This window comes from Euwallacea fornicatus, chromosome 17 (assembly GCF_040115645.1).
Source record: "Euwallacea fornicatus isolate EFF26 chromosome 17, ASM4011564v1, whole genome shotgun sequence".
NCBI lineage: Eukaryota > Metazoa > Arthropoda > Insecta > Coleoptera > Curculionidae > Euwallacea > Euwallacea fornicatus.
This window is the reverse complement of record NC_089557.1, coordinates 4,265,064-4,281,647: the sequence shown is the minus strand read 5'-3', so window position 1 is coordinate 4,281,647 and position 16,584 is coordinate 4,265,064. Positions and strand designations below refer to the sequence as shown.

Sequence of the window (16,584 nt, the reverse complement as noted above, 5' to 3'; positions counted from 1 at the left end):
GGACTCTTCGAACAAAAACATAAGTTTCCTTTCACACGTAATGAAACTTATCTCTTCGAATAGAATTTTCCCCAACGGGCAAGAAATGCCCTCGAGCCCTTGAATCCCAATTCGTTTGTCATAAAAGCTCGAAAGTCATGAGATCTAATACCTAAGAAATGTCTATTCATAATTCACAGTTAGGAAAATGGAGTGAGATTTATAGGAAAAGTCGAGAGCGGTTTCAGCTTTTTTCCTACTTTTACACTTTCTTTCTATTGTTCCGACACGTCACTGTAATTTTGCAAATAAAGAGAAATTCTCGGCCCTATGATTGGTATAAACGAGATGTCTGTTATCTTATAGCGTTTCTGAATTTGCTTTACAGTTTACGGGATCATATTTTTTCAAATTATTATTTTCGTGTTAGTGACCTCTCTTACTTATCATTCTAGGCATCATGTGAGTAATATGATCGATTAATAACTGCTTGTATTATAAATCATAAGGGTCGTTGCAAGCATTTTTTCGAGACGTTTTTAAAATCGAATTTAGTTGTTGTAAACGCCAACATTAGCGCTATTTTTTTATACGTTTCAGTTTCTTACAACGTCTTATGGAAATCCCCGAATCCGTTACAGAATCTTTCTTAAAATAGACTCAACCCATTCATAAACTTCGCTGACTCGATGAGTTCATAATCACAGTTTTACAACAGCTATAACTTCAATAATCGGATTCTGTCGACGTTTAATAGATGACTATAAGGAGGCTTTATTGTATTAAAAATATCGACTAAAATGTGGAGCATAACGCTTAAACGGTTCATCAGAATATCAAAATAGTAATGAACATCTGAAAAATTATGTAACACTAATATAATGTTGTTGTCATTAAATACAGAAATTTTTAAAGTTTCTCGTTAGCTGGGTGCTCGTCCAAGACACCCACTGCCAAATGGCAAACGTATTATCAGCAAACTAACAATACTTTAAATCGCCAGCAGCACCATTAGTGCAGAACCCTTAAGGCGATTAATCTCAACAGTGCATATCTTTGTCGACTTTGGCCTAAATGTGCTATACGGCTCGCAGTACCGCGACGAACCTAGGTAGTACCGGAAGCACCCCAACGCACTTAACTTGACGAAAATGTGCCATGGAGAAACGCCAAGTGAAAAAATACGATTATTGTCGAAGTTTTGTTAGATATGTTCAAACTTCTAGTACCAAGTCTCACCGTATGCGTGTTATTTCCGTCGAAGGTTTCCTATTTTTTCTATTTACTCAACGAGGCGCCAAACAAAAGCTAATTTGGATCTGTGTGAATCGAGGCTGCAGACGCATCGTGCTGACCACTCATGACTGTCTCTTCTTGGAATTCAAAAACCAGCATGCGCACCTTTTCAACCCCATCACAGAAAATGCGAGGCCTAGCGTAACTAGGCGGTACTTCGACACAAATAAGTTCCGAAACTACCCCCTGAGGGTGCAACTGGAGGCCCGACAGCTCATCGTTCAAGAAGTGGCGACAAAATGTGAAAAAAACCAGTTTTCTCTGAGAATTGTGACTTTGAGGTTGCAGCAGTTGTATTCAATTTTCAAAGGAAATCGCTTGAAGTTCAAAGTTATTCGACCTAGTGGATTTTGGTAAGTATTTACAGTAACGGAATGTTAATATTTTGGTATAGTTAGACGTAGGGGAATTTGCATCACTTCCGGTCAACGTTGAACTAAAGCTGGATTTATAAAATAAATTTCCACTTTCGTATCAGTGCAGTCAGATATTGATGTTGTGCGATTTACATTAAATGTTTACAACCAAAACTGAATTTTAACAGTGAACTTAGTTCCAACAAAATGACCTCGAATTTACACAAAATTCACAATGCCCTTAAGGCTACAGATAAGGCCTCGACGCACTTGGCTTGCGCGTCGATCAATTTATAAATATTATTGACTCAGACTTACATTTATAAAAACAATGGAACATAAGACTAACAACATTGAAAAAGGATCTGTGCAGCCTCAAGATTAGATACAAAAAATGCGACACCGCATGCGTGGAATTCTAAATGCGACGTTGCCGATGCACGAAAATTTCCTAAAACCATAGAGAAGTTGTCTGGTGACCGTATCAGCTATCTTAATATATTATCTACCATTGAAAAATGAGGAGCTTTAAGGAAGTCATTAAGCGCGGCAAAGAACTTATTTCGTAGAAATAGCACCTTAGGTATGCAAACAGCTCATTTGTTTGGGTAAAATCGAAGGTCAATATTTTTACAGGGTCCAAACTTTAGCCAATAGACTGACCTGAATTGTCGATGATCTAAGGGTTGTTTTAAAATTGTGATTTCTTCTGATATATTCTCCCAAGTAGGTCTAGCATACATGGCGATGGAAGAGTTATATATTATGTATCGTTTCCCATATTACACCCATTATTCAATTGCTCTGCAGCGCACTACACGTTCACAATAAGTATGAACATAACAGTAATTTATTTGTAGGGGAAAAAAGAGCTTTTTTTCAATGCCAAATAACCTGAACTAACCTAATAATTGGCGAGGGTGTGTAAAAAATGGTCAAATTCGAACTTTTGCTTCTAGCTCGAAAATGAAAAGAGATCGAGAATTTTTTGTCCCTTCACTAAACTTACACAAGCGACAATTATTTCTAGGAATTAAGCAATTTCTGTTAGACACGCCATGTTTCGGTCTAGTTTAACTTGAAGCGATGCAAATGGCTCTAATACAGAATGTTAATATAAGCCGTGCGAACCCTGTTTAATCAGTATTCTAATGGTTCAATATCAATTTTAGGTTTGACCGATAAACATTTCATTGTCAGAGTTGGATTGGAAAAGTGCAATAAGATCGTGGACCGCGTAATGCAACATTAGTGTAATGTGTAAATATGCAAAATATTATGTATAGCAAAAAGCAGCATCTTAGGGCAATGTAAGTGCAATCCAGGTACCAAGTGCAGGGCGGACGACGAAGGCGATATTAATGGCTCCACATAGCCATAAAACGATTTACCTTCCCTAGTCTGCCGGAACCCTGAATAGTGGGTACAAAAATTTCTGCGTGCAAACTTCTCTGAACTTTTGTGAACATTTATTTACCTGAAAGGGCTTGTCAGGCGCTCATTGTCGCCAAGCACCCAGTACTGAAAGAACTTCTTCGAAGGTACCATGGAAAAACGTAAAGTGAAGAAGTACGACCCTTGCCCAAGTTTCGTGCGGTATATCAAAATTAATAATAAACACAAAAGGACGCGCTGCATTTCGGTGGAAGGTTTTCTCTTCCCCATCAGCCTTGATGAAAGGGCCCCAAACGGCAACCTCGTATGGGCGTGTTCGCAGCCCAATTGCATATGTCGCGTAGTGACCACTGAAGACCATCTTTTCCTAGAATTTATTGACAAACATGTGCACCCTTTGGGTACCATCGACAATTTGGGTCCTTCCATGATGCGGCGCTACAGCGTTACCAACTGCTTTAGAAATCACCCCATGGACCAGCAATTAGTGGCTCGAGGGAGGATTGTGCAAGAAGTGACACGAAAATGTGAAGAGGGCCAGCTTTCACTTAGAATGGTGACATTGAGGCTGCAGCAATTGTATTCACTTTTCAGGGGAACCCGATTGAAGTTTAAACTGAAAGCTGATGGATTCTGGTAAGTTATTCTACTAGTATGCAGGGTTTCAAAAATATCTGGAGATATTCGCGTATCTACCCAGTAACAATACCCACTACCACATTTCTATCGTCATAAATCGTCATATTTTATTGTGCCCCAGGAGAGCTGGTGGTGGTGTGACAACTTTGACATGTGTCAAAATAAATCATTGTTAACCCAATGAAAAGCAGATATTTTGGCAGATTGTCTTTGACATACTGTAGACAATAACCTAATGTTTTACTATAAATCAAGTTTCACTTTTAGAGCTAAAATTCTAATGCTTTGATTGCAATTTTTAGGTTCAGCGATGATTGAGTAGCACTCTTCTACCGAACATCTAGAGATATTGTTGGATATTCTGGATGGTTCTCCGCGATAAACTGGACGCGGAAAAAACTTAATTTTAAACGTCACAAATGTGGCAACACTGTTATGTAGGTAAAAGATTCTGAAAATTAGTTTTCTTCAGGTATTGTAGTTTATAAGAATATTTTTCCTTTCGACTTCTCACATGTCACTGTTTTTTTATGTTTTTACGAAATTTAATGAATATCATCTATCGTAGATTATTTATTTTTGATCTAAAAAAATTTCTAGATTTTTGAATTTGCGCATATTTGTCTGTTAGAAGCTTCAATTTATCAGATGGATGCGTTTTTGTCGGAAGTGTTTGTTAACCGTAGTTTACACACATGCATGAATCATGGCGTTAATCGAGTATCGCCAGTGTTGATAAATTTTGAAGCAGCAGTAAACTTCTGAGTGCACCAGAACTTTTTTGGATCCAGTAATTACACCGGCGCCAATAAGCTATGACTTTCAATAAATTATGCTTAAAGTGGGTTTATACATGTATGGTTTATTGGCGTTAGTGATAGAGTTATTACCGGAGCCAGAAGTTCAACTGTTCATAGCATCATTATCGGTACGAATTTTTGGCGCCGATTTACGGAAACTTCAAAATTTACATGACTCCACACGCAAAAAGACTACCGAACTGAGAGTCAAACGACGCTGATTCATTCATGTGCAAAGCGCTTTAAAGCGTATTTCATGAAAGTATGATTTAAATTGCCTCTACTAAACTGGCACCAATAAGTCGTGTATGTGTAAATTCTGCTTTAAAAGGAATTTATACATGATTGAATTTTTGGCGCCAAATGGACAGGGCGTATTTATTTTTGTGTATTTGGTTCCGTAAGTTTAAACTCTTTTGTGTCAATATTTCACTGACACTGGTGTCATTAAACCTTGCATGTGTAAACCCGATTTAAATCGGTGTAACATACTTTGGCTTTAAAAAATCCGGGAAGTTGTTTCATTTGATGTTTTTCTAAGTCTTGAATAAAATGTTGTGCGCTATTATATAATATATATGTATATTTATATCATTTACTTCTTAGTATAGAAAATTTTTAATTGTAAATATTTTCAGTTTATTTTCTTGCTTTTTGGCATGTTTTGAAACTATTCAATGAAAATAAGATAGAAAATCATTAATTTTCGACCAAAAATGTTGAGTTCGATTTGTAAGAAGCTGCTGCTTCTACCATCCGCGTTCCAGCACGTTCCCGTTTTAGTTTTCACCTTTGACCATTTTTCGGGACTATTCAACGCTTACAATGCAAAATAGTTTGTTAGAAACGAATAGACTAAAAACCATCAGTGTACGCGATTTATTTTTACAGTAATTAAATAATTTAAATTGCCTTTGTAAATGATTCCTTGAAATCTGACCTTAATGCGCTCCTGTCTCTTTTGTAAAAGTTGTTTTATATATTTTTTAGTTTATGTAGGAGACGGAGCTCCAGTACGCCCCTGGAATCTCCATTTTTGAGTCCGTTTTAATTTTTTTTTTTTTTTATTTTTAGTGGGAAGGACATGACAAAACCTAAAGGAACTGGCACAGCCTTAATATTCAAGTAGCTAAGGAAATCCTCAAAGTTGTCTGTATTTGGTATTTATAATTTTATCTTCATAGTGCTAATTCTTTTTATTTGCTTTTACACATTTTTAGCAGATAAATTCCAGTAATGCTACGTTTTATTTGAATTTTTTAAAAATGCATTCCAGTAATTTCCAAATCACTCCACTTAATATGTTTTTTTAATACCGATAATTCCTACATTTTATAAATGCTTTGTTATATTTTTCAAACTTTAATCGTCGATATCTCGGGAATTTGTGTCCAAGTGGCTGACCAATTTCGATACCATTTTACATAATTTCTCATTAATGTGTATTTTTTTTTTAATTCAGATTTTTTGTGAGACTCTTGGAGTTCGATTGGAAAATTGGGCTTAGTGGGCAGTGTTGCCACATTACTTCTTGCAACTCTAGGGTAGGTTTACATCATCTTCAAAGGAGCATGGAGACTACATTATTTTATTGAAGGTAATGCACCTCGGTATCCATCCAACCGGCACTTAACAAACTGTCCCGTCAACACATACATATTCCATTAATTGCAAGTTAGATTCGCGCTGTTGCCGATAGTAATTACCGGCTGGCTTCTGCTAATAAATCAGAACGCCTATCTCTTTAATGAATTTATTCGCGTGTAATGCGGTATTCCGGCCTTGATAAGTAATAATTGGCGAGATGGGACGATTTATCGACCCCTGGTACCCGCTAATAAGAGTTTACGACTCTTAACGCTTCAGTTGACCATTTTTCCGCTGAAGTAGGTCGTACCACAATGCCAGACCTAAATACATGAAATATTGTCATATTACAGCCCCCGGATAGTGATTTTGTCACGAAGTTTCGATAGGATTTTTGCGATCCTCAAGCTTGACCCATAAAAGTCTTTTTTTCTCGTAAATGATGAGATAGTTTTCGAAGTTGAAGTAAACTTTTGAGCTCATGAAGTGTCTCTTGCCAAATTGGCTTCAAGCACCGCAATTAGGTATTACAGAATAGTTATTTCAGGAAGCGTTTTCTCGGAAAGACAGTTCGAAAGTGGCTGCCAATTAAATTGTTTCTTAAGGTTATACCTCGGATATCTCGACCGTGCATCGTTTGCTATTTCTATTCTATAGCGACTGCTACTAATTGCCGAAAGGCATAGAATTATTATAATTTTCTGTAAAAAAATGACTATAAGTCAGTGCGGATATTGAAAATGTGTGTGCAAATTACTCAGTAAATTTTGATAAAAACCGCATCCGATGACCTAGTTTGTCTTCGGTCTTCACTAGAATTTAGAGACTAAAATAGATGTTGTTGTCACCTTTATCAGATTCAGAAATTGGCATTATTAGGCGACGTTATTGTACGATTGCGCCTGGATTACTTAATGAGTCACTGCGCAATGAGGGATGAACTTCTTTAACCGATAAACAATTCGGAATGCACGCGATTATCTATTGTTCAAATGTTTGATGAAATTTCAACAAATTCCTTGTCAAGCTGGGTTTTCCCCAGAGCTCATAAAAATACAGATTTTTACCCACGGGGTAAGTAATGTTTCTTGGAAGAAAGATTTATCTTTAAAACTGCTCGAAATCTTGCATTATATTTTTAGTAAATATATGTATGTACATACTGACTCGTAGTGCCGGTTGAATCATTTTATACACAATTTTAATTATTTTTATTCTGAATTTGTTCAACCATCAAAACAATCTTTTCCAGAAAACACTGAACGGGGTACACGCGTTTAAATTGTCTATTCGTCAAAACCAAATTTGTAAAAACCTAATTTAAGAAACAAGCTTAATATAAAACTTATAGGTGTTGTAATGCAAAAATGACCTCAAATACCGAGTTCTTCGTATTAGACTATGCGCTTCAACGGTGAAAGAAAAACTTTCTAATCAAAGTAAAAATATCTTTTATTGAACTAATCTACATACATCTAATTTTAGAAAATTTATTGCTAACTTGGATAATTATTCAATTTTTTAAACCTTGCCTTCTAAAAGCCCTCCATCAACTTCAATACAAATTTGGATTTTAAGTTTAACATTTTGCATCGCTCGGTGAAATAAATCTCAATCTATTCTTGCAGTTTCATTTCGAATTTGCCCTTTTAGCTCCAGAATTGCTGCTACGCGGCGCCAAACAACGATTTTTGGACTGTGGAGTTTTTTGGTAAACAGCTGGCGAAAATGTTTACGCTAATTACTAACAAGCAGGGATAAATTTAAAAAAAAATTATTACAGAACTCTCCGCTTCGATAATTAATTTAAATTTTAACAAAGTTGATTTTTTTTTCTTTCGCACATCAAGACCGAGATGGAGATTTGCTTTGTTGAATAATTGCGAAGTTTCGAACTTAGAATTGAAAATCGCATTAAAGTTGACGGAGGGCATTGGAAAGACATGATTTTTCAAAATTGAATAGTTGTTCAAATTAAATATAAATCATATAGAATTAACTATACAGGGTGTTACAAATTAGTAAGCCAATCCGCTAACCACAGATTCTTTGAGCGAAAATAAGTCGACTTTCCTTATGCGATTTTTTTCTTTGGCGTTTTATACTCACTATACAGAGTGTTAAAGTTATTAAAAAATTAATTTATTTGGTAAATAACTTCGGTACTTATCGTATTTTAATGATATTTTGTAGTGATGCACAGTTCGATGAGGCGTTCTTTTCCAATAATTTAGGTAAAAAAAATTTTAATCGGGGAAGGGAAATTGGGTGTCACAGATACGTCCCCCTCCAAATTTTTTTTTGCGCACGCCAATGGTGAACGTGTTTAATGTTTTAAACTAAATATTCCTTTATCTTAATTTTTTCATTCTTGTAAAATGTTGATTTACCGCTTACTTTAGAAGATATTCCAGCATATTGCCTCTTAATACATGGTAATGTGGCGGAGCACCATCCAACTGAAACCACATATTCGTTTAAATATCTGGGCAGGAATAGTTGACAATTTTCTCTTAGGTCCGGTTTTCATGCCTCCGCGATTAAATGTCGAACAATTTTTATTTTTTTAAAGAAATTCATTTAGAGTTTTACTAGATGATTTGCCCTTAAATGTGCGTCAAAATATGTGGTTTCAGTTGGATGGTGCTCCACCACATTATCATGTATCGAGAGGCAATATGCTGGAATATCTTCTAAAGTAAGCGGTAAATCAAAATTTTACAAGAACGAAAAATTAAGATAAAAGAGTATTTTTAAAAATTTTTTAAAAAATTAAACACGTTCACCATTGACGCGCGCAAAAAAAAGTTTGGAGTGGACGTGACCGTGACCCCCAATTTCCCTTCTCCGGTTAAAATTTTTTTTACCTAAATTACAGGAAAAGAACGCCTCATCGAATTGTGCATCACTACAAAATTTCATTAAAATACGATAAGAAGTACCGAAGTTATTTACCAAATAAATTAATTTTTTAATAACTTTAACACTCTGTATAGTGAGTATAAAATTCCAAAGAAAAAAATCGCATAAGGAAAGTCGACTTATTTCCGCTCAAAAAATCTGTGGTTAGCGGATTGCCCTACTAATTTGTAACACCCTATATATTAGTCTAATAAAATATTTTTTTATTTTGATTAGAAAGGTTTTATTTGCCTTTTAAAATGCATAGCTTAATATGAAGATCCTGTATAAGGGTTGTCGATTAAAATTCCGAATATAATGTCACCGATTCCACGTAGCAGTGCGAAGCAACATAACGATAACATAAAAAAAAAAAAATTTTGTCTAATTTCTTAACGGTATTTTTATTTTACCTTGAAGCAATCTTAAACATTTTCTTTCTATCTACTGGAGGACACATCAATGTAAATTGCTTTAATGAACAAATAAATTGTAGACACTCGTACCAACGAACTTGACAAGTGTTTACATTCTGAACGAATATAAAATACGAAACTTAACGATTTTATATTTATCACCGTTTTAGAGCAGCAGGGTGTTTTTCCAAAACCTGCGTTTCTCAAACGTATCCATAAATCTATTCCTGTTTAAAATGTTTATTTTTTATTAAAACATCTTCAAAATTCAATATACTATGTATCTCCTAACCGGCTTCGTAATGGTTTACTCCATTATTCTAAAGGACTGAAACGTAAAAATTTTGTTTAATACCACATCAAAAATAAATTTTTTTATTATCCTGTTTTTGTGACCCTGCGGAATGTCCTTTGAAAGCCCTTGATAAGGTTAAGTAAATATTGCCGTTTTTAAGTTGTCTGATTTAATGTACTTATCTTCACTTATCGCTGATTACAACAAAACTGCCTGATGCATTCCATAGTATATTTGACTTTTTTAAATTTGGAAATAAACATTGTTCAGAATTATTGTCAGATAAGGTGGATCATTATTGTTCTTCAATTAACTTGGGCATGGCGCTCGCAATCGAGATCCGCAGCATATCTTCTGTGTAATTTTTAGTATCTGTTATCATTGTATCAACATTTTGCTGCGTATCAGATTCTGCGGTTACCATCAGGGAATTTTGGTGAAAACAAAATTTTCTTTCCCATCACGAAGTTATCCCATCATCATTTGCTTTATTTAGGAACTTGCCAGCGCACAAAAAACTGACCTTATTGCCTTATTGGCTTTTGAAAGCCACTTTTTCCATGGCTAAATAAACATCTCCGGCGACTCGTATAACAATACCATCTTGCACTCCCCTTGTGTATTCAACAATTCTTACATCCATCTCCATTAGTCCATTATTTTCTCAGAAAACATAAGCAAGGAGGCACAAAAGGCAAAGAGAGCTCGTTCAACATCCGGAAGCACGTCTTTAGTGAGTACATACTCGCGTATTTGTCTTTTTTTTACTATTTGATGATATTTAATTAAATCTGACTAGACCAGCGATATGGACATCGATTTTGTTGGCCCAGAACACCTAAAATAGCCGAGATGGTGGTGCGAAGAAAAAAGGTTTTTGATTTATTTGACTATGAAATAACGGGGCCATTACGTCCCCTTTTACCCTAGTTGTAAGCCCCAAAGTAAATGCTCATAACAACCCTGCTAAGCCATTTCCATAAAACTTAAGTGCTAATACCGCCGATTTACCATCTACGAAGAATTTATTTAGATTCTTTCCCATCTCGTTTACATGGCTGAAAGATCGTAAATTTGACTACACATTTTCTTAGGGTTAATTTATACACGTTTTTTATAACGAAAATTCTCCCCACAGAGGCGTTTGCTTATTCATAATATGTTCAGCTCCTAAAGAAGAGATTAACAACTGCCCTCTTTTTCTAAAAGGAAGATTGGCCGAAAGTTTTGACAAGTTAACTTGGTTAAAGATACACCGCTAATCACTTAAACTTTAAAAGTTTTATACGACGCTGGTGATTCAGAGAAAACTTTGAATTTATTAAATTTGGAGCTGTGGGGACTGAGTTAGTTTCGCCTTTCAGTCCAAACTCCTAAGAAGTAACTACTTTTTCCTTCAGGAGGAAACTTCATTGGCCCGGATTGTTCAGACTTTAAACTTCTTTAAAGGCAAAAACCGTGTAATTTTTAACTGAAATTAGATCGGAAATTGTCTTATTTTATTCACACGTATTTAAATAATGGATGCAATCATCAGAGCAATGAGTGAGTGGGCAAGTTGTGGGCTGCAAGTTAATTACTTCGTCTGAAAGATGATTTTCTTGTAAAATATTTAAAGTGACGTCCCACGAAGGGACTTAATATCGAGCACTTTTCGGGCTCTCAATCTTCGAGAGATCCAGGGATTGGGAATTAAATTCTGTATTAAACGGCTTTGTTAGAATGGAATATTACAGCAACATTTAAGATAAGAAATGCTTTAAAAATAATTATTCAGACAAGGCGCAATAAGCCGCCTTAGAAAACACTTCAGTTAAGAATGTTTTATTCAAATCAGTGAATCTCTTATAAAGCTTTACTTGTTTAGTCTCAACACATCCTCAAAACTCTACAAGGTGTTCCACATAGGAATAAAAAAAGATTAAAGAGCTGCTGTTTTAAAAACGTAAAAATCTCTACCATGTCCACGAATAGCACTGCCGTAGGCCCTAATCTGATCAATTCCAAAGGCCGCAAATATTTTGATGCGTAAACGTTTTGAATCATTTCATACACTCACACATATGTGAAACTCTGCAAAATTCTGCACAAATTACAGCCATATCGAACTTATTCTGTGTGATCCAACTGGATGTCCCGGAATATGTTCAATTATAAAAATGGATGCCCCTGTAAAGCTCAATTAATTACAGGCAATCAAATCGCTTTGAACTTATTTATTGTGGGCTATTTTTTTTAACTTTTAAAAGAATAAAATAATGCTTTTTTAGTTTAATGAAATCCAGCGGTGTACCGGGAATACTTGTGTGTAATATGATTTCTTGATTTACATTACGTGGTTTTCATGCCACTACTTTCGGACCCACCTAATGTGATCGACCATCCTAAATTGGTATAAATATAACGATTTCCTCTTATTTTTAGTTGCTAAGCTCCAAATAAATCCTTTTTCCAAATACGTTAAGAGCTGAGCTTGAATCTGCGTTACAGGGAAGTGTGAGGACGGCAACGGTGGAAAAAACAAAAAAAAATTCCCTTTGCTCCATTAACCCAATGAGATCGCAACTCTACACGCCATCGGCTAAAATCCCATCTGCATACAGGAGGAACAACTATTCGCGTTCCCACTTGATACAAATTGCATCTGACGGGTGTATCTGACGAATTGTATACTGTAGTTGTTACGTCATCGATGTTCAATTCAATTGCCAATCTTTCGCTTCGCGGCGTATACGCAAATAGGCTTGAAGGATAGGTATTTACTGCTTGAAAACAGCAATTCAATAGAAACCTTCTAGAGATGTCAGTTTGTTGTCAACTTAGCTTTCGGATTGCATTATAGAGAACTTAAACTGACTTAGCATCTAAAAGCTTTTTACTTTTTAATACATATAATAGATGTCTTACACGTTTGCTTCCAAATTTAATGCACATGCGCAACTGATTCCGGGGGACAAGGCGAACCCTGGACGTAGGAAATTAACATGGTAAATTGGTTCTTTTTTCCTTCGGCACGAATTATTCAATTGAAATTTTTTTTTTCTTTATACAAGACCTACCATCATTTCGCAAACTTTTCAATCTTCTAATTAAAGCCGTTTTGGCTCAAAACGTCTCCACTTTTCAAAAATTTCTATGTCCCGCTTAACCGTTCGAAGCCACGATTGGTCAGCGTCAAGGTCCGAATTAAACAAGCACCAAGTCTCGACTCTGACCAATCATGTCATTGAACTATTACCGGGGACGTTCAATTTCAGAAATTTTTGAAATTATCAGGCGTTTTAAGCTAAAACCGCTCAAACTAAAAGATCGAAAAAATTGCGAAATGATGGCCGATCTTGAGTACTAAGACCTCCATGTAAAAGTTTTTCAATTGGGTGATTCGTGCAGGCGTAAAAAAATAAAAACCGATTGGCCTTGTTAATCTCCTATGTCCAGAATTCGCCTGGAAACTCTGTATACAGTATGAGACTTTTAACCTGGAATATCGAAATACATATCTCCATTACTAGGCATCCTGTAGAGAAATGTTTGGTATCAGGCTGTAATCATTCTGAGGGAATGTACTGGGGCTAAAGTTGATTCGCCTCCACTGTCCGTGTGGGCGGGGTGAGGGTAAACTTTTTAATTTCCAATGGCAACCCTTGTTTTTATAAATTCGGACAATACGATTAAAAATAAAGAAAAATTTGTCGGAAACTTTGTTTAGATGCATGCTAGAAAATACCGTAATAAGCGAATATCAATTCATAACTTAAATTTGAAACTTCTATTAAAAAAAAATTATTGAAGAAAAAAGTTTATGGTAATGAAACTTGACAAATAAAAAATAACGTAAACAAAAAAAACATCTATTTTTAAACATTCTGTTATTAATACCGCGTCACGATGGAGCATTTGACCCTAGAAGAGAAAATCGAAAGGGTCTTGAGATATGAAGAAACTGTTAAGCATTTAGATAATGCCGTCGATCTTTACGTTAAGCATTTTCCGAAAAAAAAAAACACGATCCCGAACTTCTTTCTATCGTGTGATTAAAAAAAAATTAATAATAAAGGGACTCTAAATCAGAAGAAAAGAACTTGCCCTACTACTGTGCGTGGAGAAAACAATCAAATTGCACTCCTGGGTGGTGTGGCATTTAACTCCCAAGTGGGCACAAAAGAAATATCAGGATTATCATGAATTTTTCATATGAGTGTGTGGAGAATGCTGAGGATGTACATGTTTCATCCCAATAATATCTCTTTATACAAAAAGTTCGTAGCGGTAGATTTTCAAAATCGTTTAGACTTTTCTGAGTGGGCATCTGGACAGATAGAACGAAATCTCAATTTTATCATCTGACGAATCATCGTTTAGAAATTATGGTACGGTTAAAAAGCACAACGTGCATTACTGGAGCGTTGCAAATCCGCATTAGCTTTGACAAATTGAATACCAGCTTCTTTGAACTGTCAACGTAGGATAGGTACTCATTCGCAGTAAACTTATACTGGAATATTTTGGAGTATGAACCTCCCGTATTACTCCAGGACTCAAACTTAAAGATGTATCCGAGCATATGGTTTCACATTCAGGTCAGTATTCTGCGGTTGCACGGGGAGTTCTCAATCGTAATTTTAGCCGTCGTCGATAGATCGGCCGACTTGGTCCGGTGAATGGGCCTGCTGGATCTCCAGATTTTATATCGCCAGATTTCTTTTTGTGGGGATATCTCACAGATTGGGCTTATAAAAAAATACGAACGACACGTGAGCATATGGTTCTGCGAATTATAAACAATATTACAGAAGACGAACTTCGTAGAAGTGAAGGGCTCTCCAACGCACAGATAAATAAGTCCGTTGAAGTTCAGAGACACCAGTTCGAGGATTTATTTTTAAATAAAAGCTATGCAAAAATTCACGTTTTCATTAATTCCAAAGCAGATATCATCAAACCTTTCGGTAAATGAGTAACGAAAGAGAAATTGAATTTCATTAATTACAGTGTTTTTAGCATGAATTGAAAAACATGTTTCAGGCAAATTTTTCGTATTTTTATCTGTGTTAGAATTTGTAAAAAAATAGGATTGCCATTTGCAATTAAAAAGTTAAATACGTTAAAATTGATATCCCCTCTCCACGTGAGGGCGGGGGGAATCAATTTTAACACCAATACATTTCCTCCTCTCCGTCTCAGAGTGATTACAACTTAACACTAAGCATTCCTTTATATGGTGATTTTGGAGATAATCCGATTTTACAGATTAAATGTTACACCCTGTATAATTATTCTTCATTACTATATCAACAAAATGACGAAAGTCTGTCATTTAAAGTAGACCAGACACGTTTGTTTTTAACGCTTGCATGTCAAAGTAATAATGGACTGGAGTGAAAAACGTATCTGTTACGTGATGATCAGTTTAATGATGGTCAGATTTCCTGGGTAACAAGAGACAGTGAGTTATGATCGCCTTGACACGGAGAATAATAAAATGGATGCAAATCACAATAAACAGAATGTCGTGCGTCGCGTATGTTCAATGTTAATGACGTAAAAATGATTTACGGTCCACGGTGTGTATGTTGCTGAAATTGATATGCTGTTTGGATGAATGGCAAAAAATGGAGAGAAAATTTTGAACGTCAACCTTAACGCTTTGGGGATTAATTTGGTTTTTAATCGTTTCAAGAGGTTGTCGTCTTTTTTTATCGGCTATATTCAACTCTTATGAAAAAATACGGAAATGGTGCTGTTCACATTAAAGCATTAAAATAGGGACTTTTACAAACGGATCATGTTTGTTAAAAATGTGTTTTTTCAGAGATTGCATAACACTACCTCTACAACTTCTTTACATCACGTGATCTCATTCTTCTGTGATTCTTCCTCAATTTGTTTTAATTATCAGTTGAATAACAAATTTGGCCCTAGACACTACTAAGTGTTACACTCTTAGCAATTTGCAAAAAAATGTCGTTCCAACGATCCTTTTACGATGTGCTCACTTCTCATCACTGCGTAGTTCTCCCACTTCTTTTCTACCAATGGTTTTATCTACTTTTTTTAGTTTTGATCCTCATTTCCTTCTCCTCTTTATCAAATGTCGACGTATTATAATTCCAAAACATCGATAACAAATATATAATTGATGTGTTAACAGTGTTCCGGATTAAAATTAATGAGGATTCAAATTTATCTCCGATTGAAACTCGATCGAAAGCAATGCCTGAATATGAGCATCATCGCACAAGTTCTTAGCAGTCCGAATTTATCATGTTAAAAAGCAGTGCTTAAAACTCGATTTCGAGCAACTTCTTCGTAATTTGATACCTCTTAAGATATAGTTTAAGTTGTTATTTTTAGAATGTCCTTTTGAAATGTTTATACTTTGCAGGACTTTCTTGCTAGGTTTTAACTGCTTCCTACTCTGATATCAGAGAACTACATTCACTCCCGACGAATTATTAATAAAAGTTCATAATGTAAAAAGGTTAGAAATATGTTGATGTGAATCATTTAAACGTTCTTTTTCGACTTATTGGGACTAAGTGCGATACTGTGATATCTTTTGAAATTTGCATACATGTCTTGATTCTAAATTTTGACAGTTTTTTGTGTATTTGTTAAACATGAGTCGACTCACCAGAGTGAAGCCTTGGGGCAGTCTAGAGTCTAGTTTTTGACCCAGTTCACCGTTAAAAGTTTCGTCTTTAAAAATTTTACAGTTTTTTCGATATACAAGCTTTCTGTTAATCGTGTTGCTGTTACAAATTTCTAAATTTTAGCAGTATTCCTCGCAAATTCTAAAAATTATAGGACATGGAGCTTCTTCCAATTGCTCTTAAATTCTTAAATTACGAAAAAAAAGGGGAAAAACGTAAATAAAAAATTATCAATATAGTATCAGTGCAGCTGTCCGGAAAGTAGAA

The 16,584-nt window shown here is 35.4% G+C and overlaps 2 protein-coding genes across 4 annotated transcripts in view; one reads left to right on the top strand and one right to left on the bottom strand.

Moving 5' to 3' along the window:
- The window catches only part of LOC136344591 (cysteine-rich motor neuron 1 protein-like), a 110,599-nt gene that overhangs the window by 61,288 nt on the left and 32,727 nt on the right, over positions 1–16,584 (bottom strand). The window contains exon 1 of one of the 3 annotated variants that reach the window (XM_066292211.1): positions 10,086–10,103. The exons of the other annotated variants lie outside the window; for them this stretch is intronic. Within the exon in view, the coding sequence (XP_066148308.1) occupies positions 10,086–10,088 (3 nt within the window). The 5' untranslated portion in view covers positions 10,089–10,103. Of the gene's footprint in view, positions 1–10,085; positions 10,104–16,584 lie in introns of those variants that run through there. 3 annotated transcript variants of the gene reach the window in all.
- Positions 1,006–5,378, top strand: LOC136344452 (uncharacterized). Its single transcript, XM_066291931.1, has 3 exons — positions 1,006–1,628; positions 2,804–3,662; positions 3,968–5,378. The coding sequence occupies exons 2-3, from the start codon at positions 3,178–3,180 to the stop codon at positions 3,981–3,983; spliced, it is 501 nt and encodes a 166-aa protein (XP_066148028.1). The 5' UTR covers positions 1,006–1,628; positions 2,804–3,177; the 3' UTR covers positions 3,984–5,378.

What these genes read in the sequence shown, in the direction of transcription:
- LOC136344452 (XM_066291931.1), top strand. Translation starts at nt 3,178, where the DNA reads ATGGAAAAACGTAAAGTGAAGAAGTACGACCCTTGCCCAAGTTTCGTG.